The sequence below is a fragment of the Hylaeus volcanicus genome, chromosome 2, assembly GCF_026283585.1.
Source record: "Hylaeus volcanicus isolate JK05 chromosome 2, UHH_iyHylVolc1.0_haploid, whole genome shotgun sequence".
In the NCBI taxonomy this organism is placed as follows: Eukaryota; Metazoa; Arthropoda; class Insecta; order Hymenoptera; family Colletidae; genus Hylaeus; species Hylaeus volcanicus.
The window spans coordinates 23,274,325-23,291,212 of NC_071977.1; the positions used below are offsets into that span (position 1 = coordinate 23,274,325).

Consider the following 16,888-nt stretch of genomic DNA (forward strand, 5'->3'; position numbering starts at 1 on the left):
TCGACAGTTATCGCAAACACAGAAACATTATAGAAGAAGTTACGTACTACTCAAGCTGTTACTTGCGCGGTATCACATCCTCCTTAACTCGAAACTGATTTGTCTCTCTAAAATATAGGTATACGTATCACCGTCGGACATGAAAGGGTTAAATGGACAACCGAAAGACGTTATCCAGATGGAATCCAACAAATGTCTCTCTCTCTCTCCTGTTATTTATTACGATAACGTCGGTAACGTTACGTCCGCGTCGGTGTCCCGGAACATTTTAATGAAAACATAGCCAAGACGTAATGGCGAGGAAGATACATCGGGTAATGAAGCGATACGAAATCGGTATATTTGCGATCGCCGTAAACGAGAGAGAACGTCATACGAGAGGGACAAGGTATATCTTTTTTGATCGTGCGCGTCCCGCGAGCGCAAGATCTACGAAGCGGATCCTTAGCGCGAGTAATGGTTCCGGCCGATCTCTTCCCCGAGGTGGACGGCGCGTTTACGCGGATGAACGAACGACGATGACCGGTTTTGCCGGAGGTCCTTGCTCCTCCTCTTAATCTTTCCGCCTGATGATCGTTCCTTCTTCCTTCCTTCTCCTTCACCTCGTTATCCGCTTCTTACTCGCGGCCCTTGCTCGGCTTCTACGCTTCTTGCCGTCAGGAATATAAGCCCTGGCTGGGCGTTGCTCTCGAAACGACTACAACGTGACGGCCTCGAAGAGGAAGACGACCTCGCGATCCGAGAAACAAAAGAGGAGCTCCAGGATAGGCCGATAAGAATCGGCGAAGTTCCTTCGGTTTTTATTTACGAGCCACTTGACCGCAGCAAATTTTACAGCCGATAACGCGATATTTATTATGTCCTTGGCTGTACGCGCATGATCCTGTCGTTGGTAAGGGTTGGGAATATTTTGTTTAGGATGGGTTATATAGGTAGAAGGTGGACGAGTTTCCTTAGCTTTGGTAGGAGCGAACTCTCGATTGTGGGTTATTAACGATGAAATCATGATAAGAAGGAGGATTTAATATTCGAGGTTTATAGAACGTTCAAACGTCTTTTAGTAATCGATACATATTTGCTGGGGATTTCAACGCGTGGTCAATATTATCGATGTTAGATTATGGTATAATATTTACCTATTAATCAAAGTAAAGTGTTGACGATATACGTAATGAGAACTAGGAAGTTGAATTGGTTCAATATTTAGAAAAATGTCTGCAATCTACCCACAATTAAACTAAAAAACACACCTCATACGCTTCAAACAGTTCCTGATAAAGTTGCATATTCCAGTTCTACCTGTTTTAGCAAACATATTCCACATTTTATGGTGTCGAAAATATCTCGTATATTATCAAACACTTTTATTTTTTCATAAACTCAGGCAATCAGTTTATCAGTTTCTCCGCCAGTCATTTCTCTGGTTATATCGAACCAGTTCACGGAAATCGTCGCTTTTTCTCAAATGCTCTCGACAGACAAACCCTTGTTCAACGACCGAGAACGCACTTTGCTATAATTTCACCGCAATACGCGCGTATCTTGCGTCACAATGGCAAATTTACGTGTATACATAACGAGGAATTGTTGTGGCGGCACTTTGGCTTCGGAAGGGAAAGCAGAGCGAGGCGATTATAGGCTATAATCTTCCTAGAAAAAGTATACAAACGTTAAATAATCGATGCTTCTCGAGGACATACGATTATTCCTGCTTGTTAGTTTAAAAAAATCGAAAGAACGAAAGCATGTAGCACCTCTGGGACGAGGGAATAATTTCACATCTTAACGAGCCAGGCGGACGAACAAATTATTAAATCGCGAAATCGCAATGTTAATTAAGAGATACGTAAGTTTCGTGCATGTGTACATATTTATTTTCGTTAATTTCTGAATATTCGATTCGACTGAAGCTTGTTACTTTCATTTTTCGTCCTTCGGTGCAATCGTGACCTCGACATCGAAACTAACAAACTGAGTCTATTGAATCTGAAAATTTGATTTGCAGTTCGATTGTTCTGTTCGTGGCAGCTAGAAAACAGTGTGCAATGATGTGCCTACACGTCGTTTATACGTGGCAACGACTACATCGGGCGACAGCATCGCGAAAGGAATCGGGGACGTCGATTCATTAATAATTGATAGCACGTTGCTTGCTGTCTCTCGATGACTTCCGTTCAGCGTGGAATGCACGATACAGTCGATTAATGCCGGAACGTTTGAAATCGTCGTGACGTCGAATCGATTGCGAACGAGATGTTTCGCGGGTTGAAAAATCCGACGCGTTACTTGCGAGAGCTTCTAGTGGTGGTCAATTTGCGTTACGACGAACATTTAAAAGGTATCCATTCTTCGACGATGAACATCAATTTACGGCGGGTGCTACGTCATTGGATACAGCAATTTCTGTGCACGGTCGCTATTGTAACGATAATTCCACGGTAGTACGTGTAATTGAAGGTCCTGGATAACTACCAGTTTTGAGACCCGTAGTTTGCGTTCGTCCTTCCCGCGAAAAGCAAATAGAAGTTGCAGAGGAGTCGCGAAACTTCTCTAGAATTAAGAATATAGCACGTATATAAGATATCCTCGTTTTTAATCAGTTACTAAACTATATATTCCTTACTTTTATTAAATTATTCGTTTGTTTTTAGGACCAGAGAGGCTGTACGGTTAATGTTTTCGGAATAAATCTGGATAACTTTCGCGACGACGATCAAGGAATTAGTATTCCGCTCGTTCCGATTTAATGTTCCCCAGGATGGCGTGTTCTCCGAGTTGGCATCTTAACGATGACACACTTCTTTCCACGGTGAAAGAATCGTTTGTCGCCTGACCTTTCCTCTTTCACGATAACCCTGTCGTAGATCGCATCGATCCGGAACGCTCGGCGAGTCCAGGCTTATTAATCCAGCGCCAGGTATTAAAATCGGTTAGAAAGCTCATACGTTGGCGTGCCAAGCGCGCGCACGAGGAACGAAAGAATTATGCTCGACGTGATTCTCCGCGATTTCCATTAGAAATCACTATACCCGTGTTCGCCGCGGTGCTTCAACTCCCGAGGAATCGCGGACCGACGCGGATAATGCGCTCGTCGAACGTATGCATTCTGCAGTAACAGTTTTTTCTCTCCAATTCCTTACTGTAGCGATTTTATGATGTCAGCGTAAATACCACGGTACATTAACTCCTTAACGCATGGTTTTCTAGCTAAAAAATCTTCCTTTTTTTCATTTTTATTTGCTTAGTACGTTGCTCCTTTAATAATCTAGTACATAAATAGTATGTTAGTTGTAAACTGCTCGCGATAAAGATCGAATCGGTTGAACTTTGTTTACTCGAAGAAGTGTTTCAGCAAGCACCGAGATGACACCGCTTTCCTCTGCGGAAATTCGTGAACAGTGACTCACCCACGGTTAGCATTTGGAAAGAAAGATGTTCGACGAGGGGGATCGGCGTTCGATGCGCGCGATCAACGAGAAATCAGAATTCGGGATACGCCGGTATGCACGGCTATATTCAGCGGGCATGTATATTTGTGCACGCACATGCCAGCCACGGGTACGCTAAGCGAAGTATAACTGCGAATACTTTCACTCGACGAGTAGTTGGTTCGTTGGTTGCCAGCAATGGATCGGAGGTCAGTGCACCGGTGACCACAGTCCACGCTCATATCTGCGGCCACGAAACTGCTCCAACACCGAGCCGTGCTAATGCCGCTCGAAAACAAGCCTCATTGACAATTCGTCCGCCCATCAGGATATCCTAATGCTAACATTTCTTCGTTTTACGAGCATTTAACGTGACCTTTCATGGGTCATTTGTCTTAATTCTTAAATAAGTAGGTGACTTGTAGTCTAATTTCACATTTGTTTCATTTTAATTACCAATATATACCATCTTTCCTTATCGAGGGAAAAATTGGTTCATATCGCGAAAGTCTGATTTCGATTTGTGTACTACCTCGATCCGATAGCCAATAACTCAACTTCACACATCCTGTGACAATAATAATGTGTAACGCGTCAACGCGTAAATGTACTCCATAGTCAGTCATTCGTAGAATCACCGCTTCTATTAAAGGACGGAGTCCCTCGTGGTGTACAACAATCACGTGAAAAAGATTGCGAACGACATTGCACATCCGCACACGACATCGTCACCCCGTTATATGGTCACGGGACGGAAGTACATCAATGGCAGGACTCGCGTTACCGTTCGCTCGCAAACCGACAACGGTAGAGTTACACAGTCAGCAGAGTGTTACAGATTCGGTCGTAAGTGCGGTGACCCCTGCGACAGCCACAGGTGTCTTAGCGCCGACAATTTCCATTCGATCCTTACCCCTAACGTTTGAATATACTTAACAGCGAGAAAAGTTGACGATCGAGTAACCAGCGCTATAATTAATTTCAATTATTTAATGGAAGGATTCGGTGACTCGGAGTAGATAACAGAAAATTGAAGGCTGATGGCCATCCACTAACATGCTTTTCGCAAAAACTCGTCGTCTTCTTTGCAAGCGTCAGAGACACGAACAACCAGAACCGTCGAGCATATTACCGAAACGTTAATACCTATTCATGCCAAACTGTTCATTTCCGTCAAACATGATTTGATCGGTGCAATAGGTGAGCAAGAGTGCTTACCAAGCGTCATTACCCTGTTACCTCGTCCCGTTTCAATTTACTCTGCCTGGAAACCTCGAACCGCTCCCGAGGTTCTCTTTTTCGAGCGGTAATTGCGGAACACCGAATCCGAAGGCCATACGAGGCACAATTGGAAAACGGATCTCCTCGTCGCGTTGCAGGCCGTTCTTCCTTGGGAAAATACCCATGTGACTGCCGTACTCGTGCGTGTGAATGGTTACGGTTTAGAGATTAACCTGCTCGCGCTTGTGGTCGCGCATACGAAACCTCACGCGCTTATCTGAGCGACGTATGCGGTCGAGGGACGTCTACGTTACTAGGACGAGGAAGGAAAGAGAGAAAGGAACCCCGTTATCTCGGGAATGCTAATTTCCTACCGGGAATCGCACAACCGAGCTGATAACATCGTCTTCTGGCTTGGTTTTCTCTGGGTGGCGGCGGCTTATCAGTCGACGCGAGATCTGCACCAAGCGTCTCGTGTTTCTACTCTTGTGACGATATCCAATGAAACATCAAACTCGTCTATTATATTCGAGATAAATTTTCGTATGTAATCTTTCAATGTAATCTTTATTTCGACTTCCATTGCGTTGAATATGTCTTTACCAGAGTCACCATCTCATTATGGTCGTTGGTTACATTCGTGAGACACAAATTTCCGTGGAAAGTCTGAACTATGGTCGGTACACCTGGCCGGTAACGAGAGATTAAAGATCAGCGAGTGCAACTTTCTTCCCTGAATCGATGACGAGCGCGCGAGAAATCGCGATCGCGCATGGAGAGCTCGTTCATCGTCGAAGAAGGTCGCGGGTTAACAAATTTTTCAACCATTCGCTTTCCCTGATCCGGTCTAGCAACTTTGCACTCGGGAAGACGATGCGAGATTTTCTCTACTTAGAACGGAACTAAACGATGAGATTTCCTGCGCACCTTTCGATCCTGCCCCAACATAATTGATCATCGATCGCTGGGAATGCAGTCTCAAAACGGAGAAACTGACTGCCATGTCTCGATTCGTTTCAGACTCCACGGCTCGTACGAAGCTCTCAAGTATGGCACCCTCTTGGACGGTCTATCTGACCTCACGGGTGGAATCACAGAGAGCATCGCGATACGCCAGGACCCAACGGCCTGCGGAAGAGCTCTCGCGAAGCTGCTCGATATGACGTCCCTCATCACGTGTACTGTAAATAACAATCAACAGCAGGTAAGCAACATTGCTTTGTTGTCTATAGAAATACAAGTCGAAAAGTAAAGTAATATAAAAATGTAAAGATGTAAATCTTTGATTTGTCTTACAGACTCGCTCTAGTACAGAAAAGCTTGCTAATGGTATTCAGATGGGCATCAACTATAGGCTCTATGCAATTGAGAGGGTAAGTACTGAAGACAGAAATTGTAGATGATTGAAAGTATGGTAGATTTATACGTACAAATAACAAAGTCAGCTTTACTCGTATTTCACGAATTGTTGCGTAAAATCGCAGGTGGAGACGTTCAATGGCGAGGCAGTCCAGTTAGTAAAATTAAGAAATCCTCTTGGTCCTGGTGGAGAGTATGTCGGTGCTTGGGCAAGAGGTGGCCTCGAATGGGACGAAGTGCCACCGATGGAAAGGGAGCGTTTAGCAGTCAGAAACATGGCCGAAGGGGAATTCTGGTGAGCGAGGGGAATTTTTAAAATACAAGCGAATCTGCGACATTTTCTTTTTTCACGTGCGGCAAAAGTGTGTCCTGAACTGTCCTGGCCTTTCCTTTCTCTTCGTGGTTCTGCGAGTCGAACGTGAACTAACAAAGATCACCTCGTTGACCGTAGGATATCCTATTCGGACTTCGTGAAAACGTTCACTCACCTGGAAGTCGTACATCTTGATGCCGAGACGTCGAGGGATGAACCATCGTTGCATAGCAAGCATACTTGGCAAATGAAACTCTATCAAGGTAGTTGGAGGAGAGGCGTTACCGCGGGAGGATGTCGAAACAATCAAGGTTTGTGTTACGGTTCACTCCATTTATGAGCGTTTCGCGGAGAAAGTCCGTTAATGCGTGACATATACGCCCCTTGAAGTAACGATAGCTGTTCTAATTCTATGTACATCGCAGAAACTTTTCACATTAACCCGCAACTGCACCTGATTCTGAGCGAAATGGAAGAAGTGATAGTTTCGTTGAATCAACACTCTATCATGGAGCCAAAAGTAAAGAAATTTTTTCGAACTATACAAATATTTACAAACATTAAAAATCTTAACTAATAAAATTATAATTTCTTCAAGGTAATAGGTTTCACGGCGTACACTTTGCCTAAAAACAGCACGGAATCGATAAACAAACAGTTTTTCAAAAAAAACAAGTCCTTGGTAAACTCGCAGTACACGAATAGTCGGCAAGTGAGTCACAGGTGTCAATTAGAACAGGGTGGTTACTTATTAGTACCCACTACCTTCGAACCGACTCAGGAAACTAGTTTCACGTTGCGAGTCTACAGCAGTAAGCCTTTAAAACTCAAGTAAGCGTATTCCGTATTTATAATTGCAATTTAAACGATACATAATGAATTTAAGCGCTTAAATTTCTAATGTTCGATGTATATATTTTATCAGACTTCTCGATACCCAACCGTCCTTAATGAAGTCAGCCATCGTCAAAGCACCACCCCTCGAAGGCAAGGGTTTCTCGCAGTACGAAGCTGTATTTTTGCAGCTTGCCGATGAACACAGAACGGTGAATGCTTTTGAATTGCAGGAACTTCTAGAGGCCTGTTTACCGAATGGTAGGAGAATGAAAATCAGCGAAAAAGAAATAAATTAATGTTAAAATATATTTTATTAAATATACATTCGACTTGCAGACTATATCAAGAGTTGCGCCTGTATGGAAGTATGTCGACAAGTAGTTCTCACAATGGATGTATCCTTAAAATTATTTTTCATTTTTTAAATATTTGCATTATTTCCATCGTATTTTCTTAGTTTTCCTTAAATCTGCACTGAACAGAGCTCAGGAAGCGGTCGATTGAAATTCAACGATTTCAAAGATCTTATGTGCAGTTTAAAATATTGGCAGGCTGCGTTTAAAAATCACACAAAAGAGAAGACTGGTATACTTAAAGCTGAACGATTACGTGACGCATTGTTAGAAGTTGGTAGGTCCATGTTTGTTAAGGTAACAAATATAACATTTTTAAATCTAAGAAAAGTATTTGAACCAGGATTTCAGTTGAACACGGATGTGCTTTCGATTTTGATTCTACGATACATGAGGAAGGATGGAACACTCAGATTCGGCGATTTCGTTTCAGCGATATTGCACCTAAGTGATGCATTCGGTAGGTATACAATTTTTGCATCTTTATATTTCGTAATCACTAGTATTCTTCTTACTTTATTGTAGGCATATTTGAGAGTAAGGATCCTTTACAAAATGGAACAATAAAATTGAGTCTTGCAGAGGTAACCTCATTTTTCTAAACTAAGAATTAAACTATTTTTAACTAATTATTAAATCATTATACGAAATATCTACTCCTTTCTTTCAGTGGCTGCGATCATCTTTAATGTGTTGAATCCATTACTCAACGTAATATATGTACCTTGAAACAAACATCTGTAAATAATGTTTTTTTTGTATCGTATGTAGGCTTAAGTTTTAGCCATATTAACGGTTAACGATCAAACCCATCTTTCTTTCTGTTTGTAAAATAATATCATTATTACCTCCATTAGTGATCATCATTCCTTCATCCAAATAAACATTATAAATGATTATGTATAATATGTTGTTTGTATAAGAAATTCGTACTGGATAATAAAGTTAAGTTTATTTTGTACAGTCCCTTGATCCAAGACACGACAAGTTCAACCAGTTATTTAATAAACATACATATTAAAATATAGTGTATTACATATTTCTACAGGGAATACCCAACTATAAGAATTATAGTTCAAATCTATAGTATAAATTTGATTTAAATACAATTTTTCACTATACAACGTTAGGTATAGATATTATTAGCATTCCTACAATAAGTTGCATTGTTCATACAATTTAATATGTGAATTGAGGGGCACCTATAGCAACTGAAAGAAACGTGCACCCAGGAATAACGCCCAAGAATAGATAGCAGTCTTGCGTGTGCATGCGTATTTATGTATATAGATACAATTGGATACAATGGCGTTCGCTTCACTAATGAATGTCCAATATATCTAAATTTTATGAAAATCTTTACTAATGTGGTTACTGCGGCCTGAACGTAGTATTGAATCTATGATTTTCACAAGGTGATAGAGAATTGTGCTTAGTTGGATAGTGTCGCATCATAATTAATGACGTGGATATAGGTTAGGTTTGCACATTTGCAAGTCTTTATCCAAATCTTACCGGGAAGTTATCACTAGAGTAGTTTAGAAACTGAGTGCTGGGAATAAATTATAAATAATGTTCGAAATCACAGATACACAGAGTAAGTAACGTACAATTTATATAAAAGCATTCTATAAAATTTTCGTATAACTCTATCATCGGAAACGAGAATTTAATTTCAAAACATTATATGACAGTAAGATATTGATTTTAGAAATTGGTGTGGGACTTGCTGGATTTGGAATATCTTTTCTTTTCCTTGGAGTTTTGCTACTTTTTGATAAGGGGTTACTCGCTATCGGAAACGTAAGACTTTTGACATATGCTTCCATAATGTTTTGCTATATCACTGTTATCTAATAAATTGTTTATATGCAGATACTATTTATATCTGGGTTAGCTTGCGTTATAGGACCAAAGAGAACCCTCAACTTCTTTTTCCAAAGGCACAAGATAAAAGCCAGCATTTCATTTTTAGGAGGCATTATTGTTGTACTTATGGGTTGGCCTATTGTAGGCATAATTATAGAGACATATGGTTTTGTGTTATTATTCAGGTAAGGAATTTTTAATTATTCTACTATCAAATATATAATCATAGTTTTCTGTAATAGACTTAGATTTTCATCTTTGTTATATTGATTTCACAGCGGTTTCCTGCCAGTAGCGATAAACTTTTTACGGAGGGTACCTATCCTAGGTACCCTTTTAAATATGCCAGGTCTGAGTCGAATTCTAGACATGATCGCAGGGGATTCGAACAGAACGACCGTATGATTTATTTCTTAACATTATCGCTCAAACAATGTATATAAGATCAACTATTTTATATTACATCCCAAAGTGTCCCATCATTACATTTTGGTGTTTTGCGGATCTCTTTTTATATTGTGTAAATATCAAATATTTACAAAAGGGTTCAATCATATGTCAGTCATTTGATTTAATGTTAACCACATATAGAAATAATATATAGATTTTTCATTTTCATATAAGATCAGTGTATTATTATATGAATTGTATGTGTGTTCTTAAGAGCATTCCACAAATTTCATATTTATACAGAATGGGAATATAAACTTTAACCAGAGAAACATCTTTTAAATCATTAATTTACTGTATCAGTAGATTAATGATACCAAAAGGAAATTTTCGTTTTTCATTTGGAGTGTTTGTAATAAGCAAAAATGAATGCAACAGATGTAATGTGTACTGAATGTAATTATTCCTTAAAAAAAATATATATCATTTTACTATGTAAGGATATGTGTAATTTGTCTCTAATTTTGATTTACTTAGTGAATGACGTAATTTAGGAGACTACTTCAGTTGTATAAAAAATAAGAATTTAATTGTTTAGTTGTATGGTGTTTATTTATTAATAAATGAAGAAAACCAAATGTATTGCAGGGAGAAAAAAGAACAGTACTGGACTAAGACGAACGTGGAACGAGTAAGTAGAATTTCGCGAAGGCACTATACGTATGACCCAGTGTCGCGTTATCTTATGAGCAAAAAAGACATCTTCCTAAGGCCTCTAACAATATTCTGTGTATATATATATATATATGAAAAATAAGTAGTACATAATTTGTTTTATCTCAATAAAATCAAATTGAATTAAATGTATATTCGTTATTTCTTCAGGTGAGATTATTGGAATAAAATCGTGCCCACTTTTCTTTACTTATCCAGTACGATTCGCATGGAAGATTTTTCTTGCGGAATGAAATGAATTTATATGAATTAAAATAGGTTTGGGTTATAAATAAAATACTACATGTATGAAATTTTATCATTTTTATTGATTCTGCTGTTTTTCTCGTATGCATCTTAACATGAACAGATCAGATGCATACACTCAAAGTAACGCTTCTCATTATCTTACACGTAGTTGTCAGTAGTGCGAAATTAAATTACTGTTCACAGAAACTCGATGAACTTCGCTGATATCATGATCGTTTATTAATTATCTACAACGGGCCGAGAATAAGGGCGGGGGCGGCCCATGTCTACGCGCCCCGCCATCGCCGTAATGTTATTTCGTCGCACGTCCTCCTCTTGCTCAAATGTATGTATACGTTCGTTTTTTCTTTTTTAGATAATTATTTTTACTACATAGCGTCTCAACCATCGTCTACGTAGCCACATGTATCAAACGTTTCATATACCCATCATGCTGTTAATTCCATACTCATCATTCCTCAGATATACATAAATATATCTTAATCCCTCTTATTTTATGAAAATGGAATATGAAAATAACACATGTGAGCCACTGCAAGAAAATACTGAATCCGGCAATAAATTAAGCGAATTCTCTTCTACAGTCAAGATACATATTCTGCCGAGTTTCATATATTTCACGAGTTACGGCCGAAGACCTCAGTCTGAGCTGTTTCTTAATTTTGCAACAGTTTGTATACTGTTTCAGTCTGGAAATCACTCGGTTTGATAACTGCTTTCAAGTCGGATGGTGAGGGCAATAAAGATGGTACTTGCAATTGTGATTGTGAAGGTAATGAGGTGAGAATAATTTTAACACTTTAGAGGAGATTCTTAATTTCATCATAAAGTACCAACACAAGTGCACCACCTGTACCACGGAGAACGTTGGAGAACGCTCCCTTGAAGAAAGCACCGCCACCTTCTGACTTGTAAATGGTGCCCCAGCAGTGGAGGGTGCTCTTGTACAAAATTTCAGATTTTGCGCGACCAGACTGCATCATCATACGCCTACGTACTGTGTCAAATGGATAAGACACGATACCAGCAACAGTTGTAACAGCCTATGTAGAAGATAACAAACATTAATACATGAACTAGAACTGTGAGAACAAACTTAATATACAAAGAGTTACTTACCTGTGCGATACCCCATGAGACAAGGAAGGGAGTCTTTTTGGGGTCTGGCAGCATACCACGGGCAGTATCATAGAAACCAAAGTAGGCAGCACGATAAATAATGATACCCTGGACGGATACCCCGAAGCCACGGTATAGACCACCAATACCATCAGCCTTGAAGATTTTGGTCAAGCAGTTACCAAGACCTGAGAATTCACGTTCACCTCCAGCTTTGCCTACATCAGCAGCCAACCTGTAGGCAGTGATTGATCGTGCTAATCAGATGCCCAAAAATAAATAACCAACAAAATAAAATTTGCAAAGTACCTGGTTCTGGCAAAGTCAAGCGGGTAGACAAAGCACAGAGATGTAGCACCAGCAGCACCACCAGAGGCAAGATTGCCAAGGAAGTAGCGCATAAACTGAGTGTTTTTGTCAACACCACCAAGGAAAACCTGCTTGTACTTGTCTTTGAAAGCAAAGTTCAAAGCTTGAGTTGGGAAGTATCTGATGACATTGGCCAAGTTACCACGCCAGTAGCTAGCAAATCCCTGTTCTTTTGGAATGCGCACAAAGCAATCTACCATGCCTGGAATACAAAAATAATTTTTCAAAACTGTTAGCCTTATATAATTCAATTGATTTTGTAGAGTCTAGATTATTATATAGAATGATGCAGTAAAAAAAGAATAGATACTTCTTTGTCATACTGTTAACATTTAATGATGTCAAAGTAAATTTATATGTGACTTTATACAAAGGGCAGAATATTGTTATGCAATAAATCAATATCAAATATAAATTCGTATATTCTAATAAAATTGTAGGTATTTCCAAGTTAATGGTGTTATATTTACTTTATATTTCCAAGTTAATGGTGCTATATTTACTTTATAATAAGTATGTTTTTATTATAGGAAAATGCAAAATCGTATTCCTTCATCAGTATGACCATGGAACGTCTTCAAGGTCAGTAAGTAAAGTTATTTAAGCACGTTTTATAACATACATGTTATATCGATCCACGACGGTATAGTATTAAAAGATTGACAGTAATGTACGACTGGGTTTAGAAGTGCCCATTATAAAATTTTAATTGAAATAATTCAGACTGCACCATGCTCATTAACGAAACTCCACGCTGAATGTTCTGTGCCTTAATGTACAGTTTTCTGTCTTTTTGTGAAAGGAATGTTAATTATTTTCCGCTAGATATTATAAAGTTATACTGGAACCAACAGTTTTAGAAGCATCATTATATTTTGTTCATTGCCGAAAATTCGCAGCCAACTATTTTACTTTGCTGCAGAAAGGACGGCCATATTGAGCCGCACAGTCATCGATCGTCACACGGAATCCCGTTCAAAGAGCAAAGCCACGCGCTGCCATCTGGTAGACGAGTCGTTTTATCGAATATCGACCCACTCGTTTGTCACAAAACCATGACTTCCCGATTCAATCGATATTCTAAAAGTTATATAAGAGCCAAAAGTTCGCCTTTGTTACATAAAGTAGGAAATTAGAGCGCCTATAAAATGTCTGATGTACCACCAATAATATATAGTACGAAACGACATTACATAACGGGAATCTCACTCTAACTATCGTGTGCGAATTCGACGGAATCGCTTGGCAGTTTCGGAATGTCGACACGAGCGAAATGCTTCTTCAAACTGTCACATGGTTCGAATGGCTTCGTTCTTCTACTGTTATGCACAGTGCCTCGTGATTGACGTTCCACGAACATTCTATCTTGCGATACTAACGATCTTACTACTTTTCTGCAGATTATGGAATACTTGTGATTCCGTTAGAGGATAAGAACTTACCCTTGTAACGCTGATCCTCGGGGATTTGCTTGGAGATGTGCTGTACCTGCAGCAAAAGCTTCACCCGCTCGATCGGCGCTACTGCCGTTTTCGAGATGGCAGCGGCCACACCACCAGCCACGAAATCCTTGACGAATCCAACGGGATCTCCAAGACCAGACATTTTGTGATTTGGTATGTGAGAAACGGGTTAACAAAAGGAAGAGGAGAGCAACTCCTACGATTCGGACGCGCGCCGGACGACGAGTGAGCGAGTCAGAGTTCTTCTCGTTGAACGGACCTCCGCTAAGAATAGCTGCGCAGGTCACGTGCAGACTTCTGCGCAGGTTCAATCTTCTGGCACGGCCGCACCTTGGGACCCTGACACTTCATGCACTTCCAACGCGTACTCTGTTCCCGAATTCGTGACCTTTCTTCACGTGTCTTGCAACACTATGCCTTCCTGTCTCTTTTCACGGTCGCCACGCGTGTATCGGCTCGATAAAATGCGTTCACGGTCGCCACGTTCAAAATTAGACGTTTACCCGCGCGTTCGACGCATTTCCGGTATAAGTTCCTATTGAAATTGTCGCTAGCGTCCAGGTATTCGAAATATGAAACGAATTGGCGGGAATTCGTTCGAATAAAGCAACTAGGCGTCCATTGTTTCTTTCCTTCGTTATTATTTCTTCCGCATTTTATAATAATAGCTGGCAAGAAATAGATAAACTTATTAAAAGAATTGACACGATAAGGACGAACAAAGATAGTGCTTTAAACAAGTTTATGAATATATAGATTGAATGATATTTACCATTTAATTTAAAAAAGGATAAAAATAGACTGTTTCCGATACCAATCTTAAATTTTTATTCAATTTGATACAGAGATGAATACACACTTGTCTTAATAACGAAGAACGAATAAGGTTTCGTCTAGACAAACTTTTGTTTATGAATTATAACGATAATACTCTATATCCAAATTTATTTGAATAATGCCCAACTTTGATTTAATACATTTCTACAAGTACGATGTCATAGTTAGAAGAATCGTATGTATATTTAAAATACCCGCGGTATTCATCCATTTTTGCGAGCTTTCGTTTACCAAGCAGTTACAAATCATGATTACTTCACGATCTTACGTTATCTAACGATTTTCAATGCTAAAAGTTATTATCAGTATTCTGTAATTATAACGATTAGAGTCAGGAAAGTATCGTTCCAATCGTCTATACATTTTAAAGCACATATGATTCAGCGTCATTGCATTGCGAAAGGTACATCGACGGTCATTAGGTGCAATATCTAAAGTCAGGGAGAGCTTTATTCGCAAACAAAGGGAAAGGAACACTGTGTCAAGGTTGAAAAGTGTGACCGAGATTTCTACAACTTAATATGATTGTATCCGATTTGGTGTAGCCATTACTACATAATATTCCAATGTACCGATCGATTATTATCGACACGAGTACCCCTGTACGTTATTTAACGTTAGCCAATGGTCATATTACGATATATTCATTATTTTTGCCATTCCAATGGCTGCTATCGCTACATTATCTATATTCTAGTTGTTTATGAATGTGAAAGGTACATTGGAGTATGTGGATTAATGATAGTTTAACATTTGTCGTTTAGCGATTGTCTTTGGGGTGGTTTCGAGTTTGCGCTGTTAAAAGTACAAGAATGAGATGCAAGGTCAATCTCTCACGAAGAAGGAGGTCAACGGGGCGCGACTTGCGTAACCCTGGCGAATGGCCAGTATGTTAGGGAGCACGACGCCAGAGTTCAATGGAGTAACTTCAAGTAAGGTGTATTTATACACCTTGAAGATGCGTACATACGTAGCGGACCTTGTAAAGAATAGACTAACTCTAAAAGTGTCTACAACGAGTACTTACCGCGCCGCGCCGTGGCGCGTGGAACGATTTCTTACAAGAATCAATGAAACCTATTGAATTTCTCACTATAAACAAGAATGCAACCATTTGTTACAATTGAGACATTTTTATTGTTACCAGCCGTATAAACATTCTTAATGCTTATGTGTACATTTTCCTCGTCACACATTTGTGAAAATAATTAATTGTGCTCAAGTATTACCAGATTATACCATTATGCGAAGCCAATTACTCAAGTAATAGACTCTATCGTATTTACGACTTTTGGAACGATATCGTTATCTACTTTTCGTAATAATATATTCTAAATTTAGTAATATTCTGTATCATTACAATATTGAAACGTTTTCGTTCATTCACCTAGACGTTTAGACTGTACCAGGAAATTTCACGTTTATCGCAAATACTTGATATCTGTCTTCTGATAATGCTTACGCGTATGTAATTGAATCGACTTGGCCAGCAAGTATATCTTTCTAAAGCTTGGTGTTAATTTTATTTGGTCCCATGATACGGCTACTTTTCCTGACATAATGTCAAATAATGTTTTTAAATAATGTTGCTACATTATTGTATTGTTGTACAGTGGTGAATTATAACTAATTTCCTGGCCTTCGAACGACATTACGTAACGCTCACCACGTCTATGATATCAATAGGGAAGTTAGAATGTGAACTGCGACATCTATTAAAATTAAACGTAACGATCCACGAGATTCACGAGTACTCTGGTTGTAATTTCTTGGTGAAAATCATTAGTATGAAATGTAACACGTCATCGGATTGAATGTATAATGTACGATGCACCATTATTAACTCAAACGCATCATATCGAACCAACGACGTAGGGTTCGAGTGTGTGGATTGGATTAAATAACGACCTTGATGACGTAGAAACTGTCTGCGTTAGTACAGTAGCTAAAGTCGTGATGGTCAATGCACCTGAAAGCAGTTCGAAGCGGTTTTATAGTTGATATGAGTCCACGATATCATCGCTGAATACACACGAAAATAATACGTTCGTGATTCGTAAAGACAAATAATTTGACGAATCGTGCAAACCTGTATTTACAACAAATTTTATTCGTTTCCTTATTCATTTCATGCTTTTATTGCACATAATTTCGTTAATCCAGAAAAGATAAGATTGTGTGGTTACATGTAGATGTTCGTCCGCATCGAAAAATACGACGTGATTTGGCCCTTGTTATCGATGAACAGCTGCATTATATAAAAATAAATGTGACCTTTATTTTCTATTGCTCAACTTTTCGGCTACGTAAAATAAAATTTTTTTTTTATCACTGTTTGCTCTAAAT

At 39.2% G+C, this 16,888-nt stretch overlaps 3 protein-coding genes and 1 long non-coding RNA gene across 7 annotated transcripts in view; 3 read left to right on the top strand and 1 right to left on the bottom strand.

Annotated features, from left to right (window-relative positions):
* The window catches only part of LOC128884956 (calpain-C), a 29,568-nt gene extending 21,096 nt beyond the window's left edge, over positions 1 to 8,472 (top strand). For all 4 annotated transcript variants that reach the window (XM_054138682.1, XM_054138681.1, XM_054138680.1 and 1 more), the window contains 12 exons: positions 5,670 to 5,853; positions 5,948 to 6,022; positions 6,134 to 6,303; positions 6,460 to 6,632; positions 6,747 to 6,841; positions 6,920 to 7,152; positions 7,247 to 7,416; positions 7,495 to 7,553; positions 7,641 to 7,788; positions 7,855 to 7,971; positions 8,037 to 8,095; positions 8,182 to 8,472. In XM_054138682.1, the coding sequence (XP_053994657.1) occupies positions 5,670 to 5,853; positions 5,948 to 6,022; positions 6,134 to 6,303; positions 6,460 to 6,632; positions 6,747 to 6,841; positions 6,920 to 7,152; positions 7,247 to 7,416; positions 7,495 to 7,553; positions 7,641 to 7,788; positions 7,855 to 7,971; positions 8,037 to 8,095; positions 8,182 to 8,208 (1,510 nt within the window). In that variant the 3' untranslated portion in view covers positions 8,209 to 8,472. The remainder of the gene's footprint in view (positions 1 to 5,669; positions 5,854 to 5,947; positions 6,023 to 6,133; positions 6,304 to 6,459; positions 6,633 to 6,746; positions 6,842 to 6,919; positions 7,153 to 7,246; positions 7,417 to 7,494; positions 7,554 to 7,640; positions 7,789 to 7,854; positions 7,972 to 8,036; positions 8,096 to 8,181) is intronic.
* Positions 8,473 to 8,761: 289 nt separating this feature from the next.
* Positions 8,762 to 11,154, top strand: LOC128884958 (vesicle transport protein GOT1B). The gene is made up of 6 exons (XM_054138685.1): positions 8,762 to 9,108; positions 9,223 to 9,314; positions 9,387 to 9,565; positions 9,659 to 9,779; positions 10,419 to 10,461; positions 10,656 to 11,154. Exons 1-5 carry the CDS (start codon positions 9,084 to 9,086, stop codon positions 10,443 to 10,445), a joined length of 444 nt encoding a protein of 147 aa, XP_053994660.1. The 5' UTR covers positions 8,762 to 9,083; the 3' UTR covers positions 10,446 to 10,461; positions 10,656 to 11,154.
* Positions 10,794 to 13,947, bottom strand: LOC128884957 (ADP,ATP carrier protein 2). Its single transcript, XM_054138684.1, has 4 exons — positions 13,685 to 13,947; positions 12,183 to 12,444; positions 11,874 to 12,108; positions 10,794 to 11,797 (listed from the first exon to the last, which is right to left on the bottom strand). Exons 1-4 carry the CDS (start codon positions 13,845 to 13,847, stop codon positions 11,555 to 11,557), a joined length of 903 nt encoding a protein of 300 aa, XP_053994659.1. The 5' UTR covers positions 13,848 to 13,947; the 3' UTR covers positions 10,794 to 11,554.
* Positions 13,948 to 14,097: 150 nt separating this feature from the next.
* Positions 14,098 to 16,054, top strand: LOC128884960 (uncharacterized). The gene is made up of 2 exons (XR_008459505.1): positions 14,098 to 15,144; positions 15,307 to 16,054. It is a non-coding gene; the product is annotated as an uncharacterized LOC128884960 (long non-coding RNA).
* The last annotated feature ends 834 nt before the right edge of the window (positions 16,055 to 16,888 follow it).

Bases quoted from the DNA above. Each gene is read 5' to 3' on its own strand.
- LOC128884958 (XM_054138685.1), top strand. From the start codon at position 9,084: ATGTTCGAAATCACAGATACACAGA. The intron at 9,109-9,222 runs GTAAGTAACGTA...TATTGATTTTAG, and splicing joins CGAAATCACAGATACACAGA to AAATTGGTGTGGGACTTGCT. The intron at 9,566-9,658 runs GTAAGGAATTTT...TTGATTTCACAG, and splicing joins GGTTTTGTGTTATTATTCAG to CGGTTTCCTGCCAGTAGCGA.
- LOC128884957 (XM_054138684.1), bottom strand. From the start codon at position 13,847: ATGTCTGGTCTTGGAGATCCCGTTGGATTCGTCAAGGATTTCGTGGCT. The intron at 12,445-13,684 runs GTAAGTTCTTAT...TTTGTATTCCAG, and splicing joins CGAGGATCAGCGTTACAAGG to GCATGGTAGATTGCTTTGTG. The intron at 12,109-12,182 runs GTACTTTGCAAA...CACTGCCTACAG, and splicing joins CTTGACTTTGCCAGAACCAG to GTTGGCTGCTGATGTAGGCA.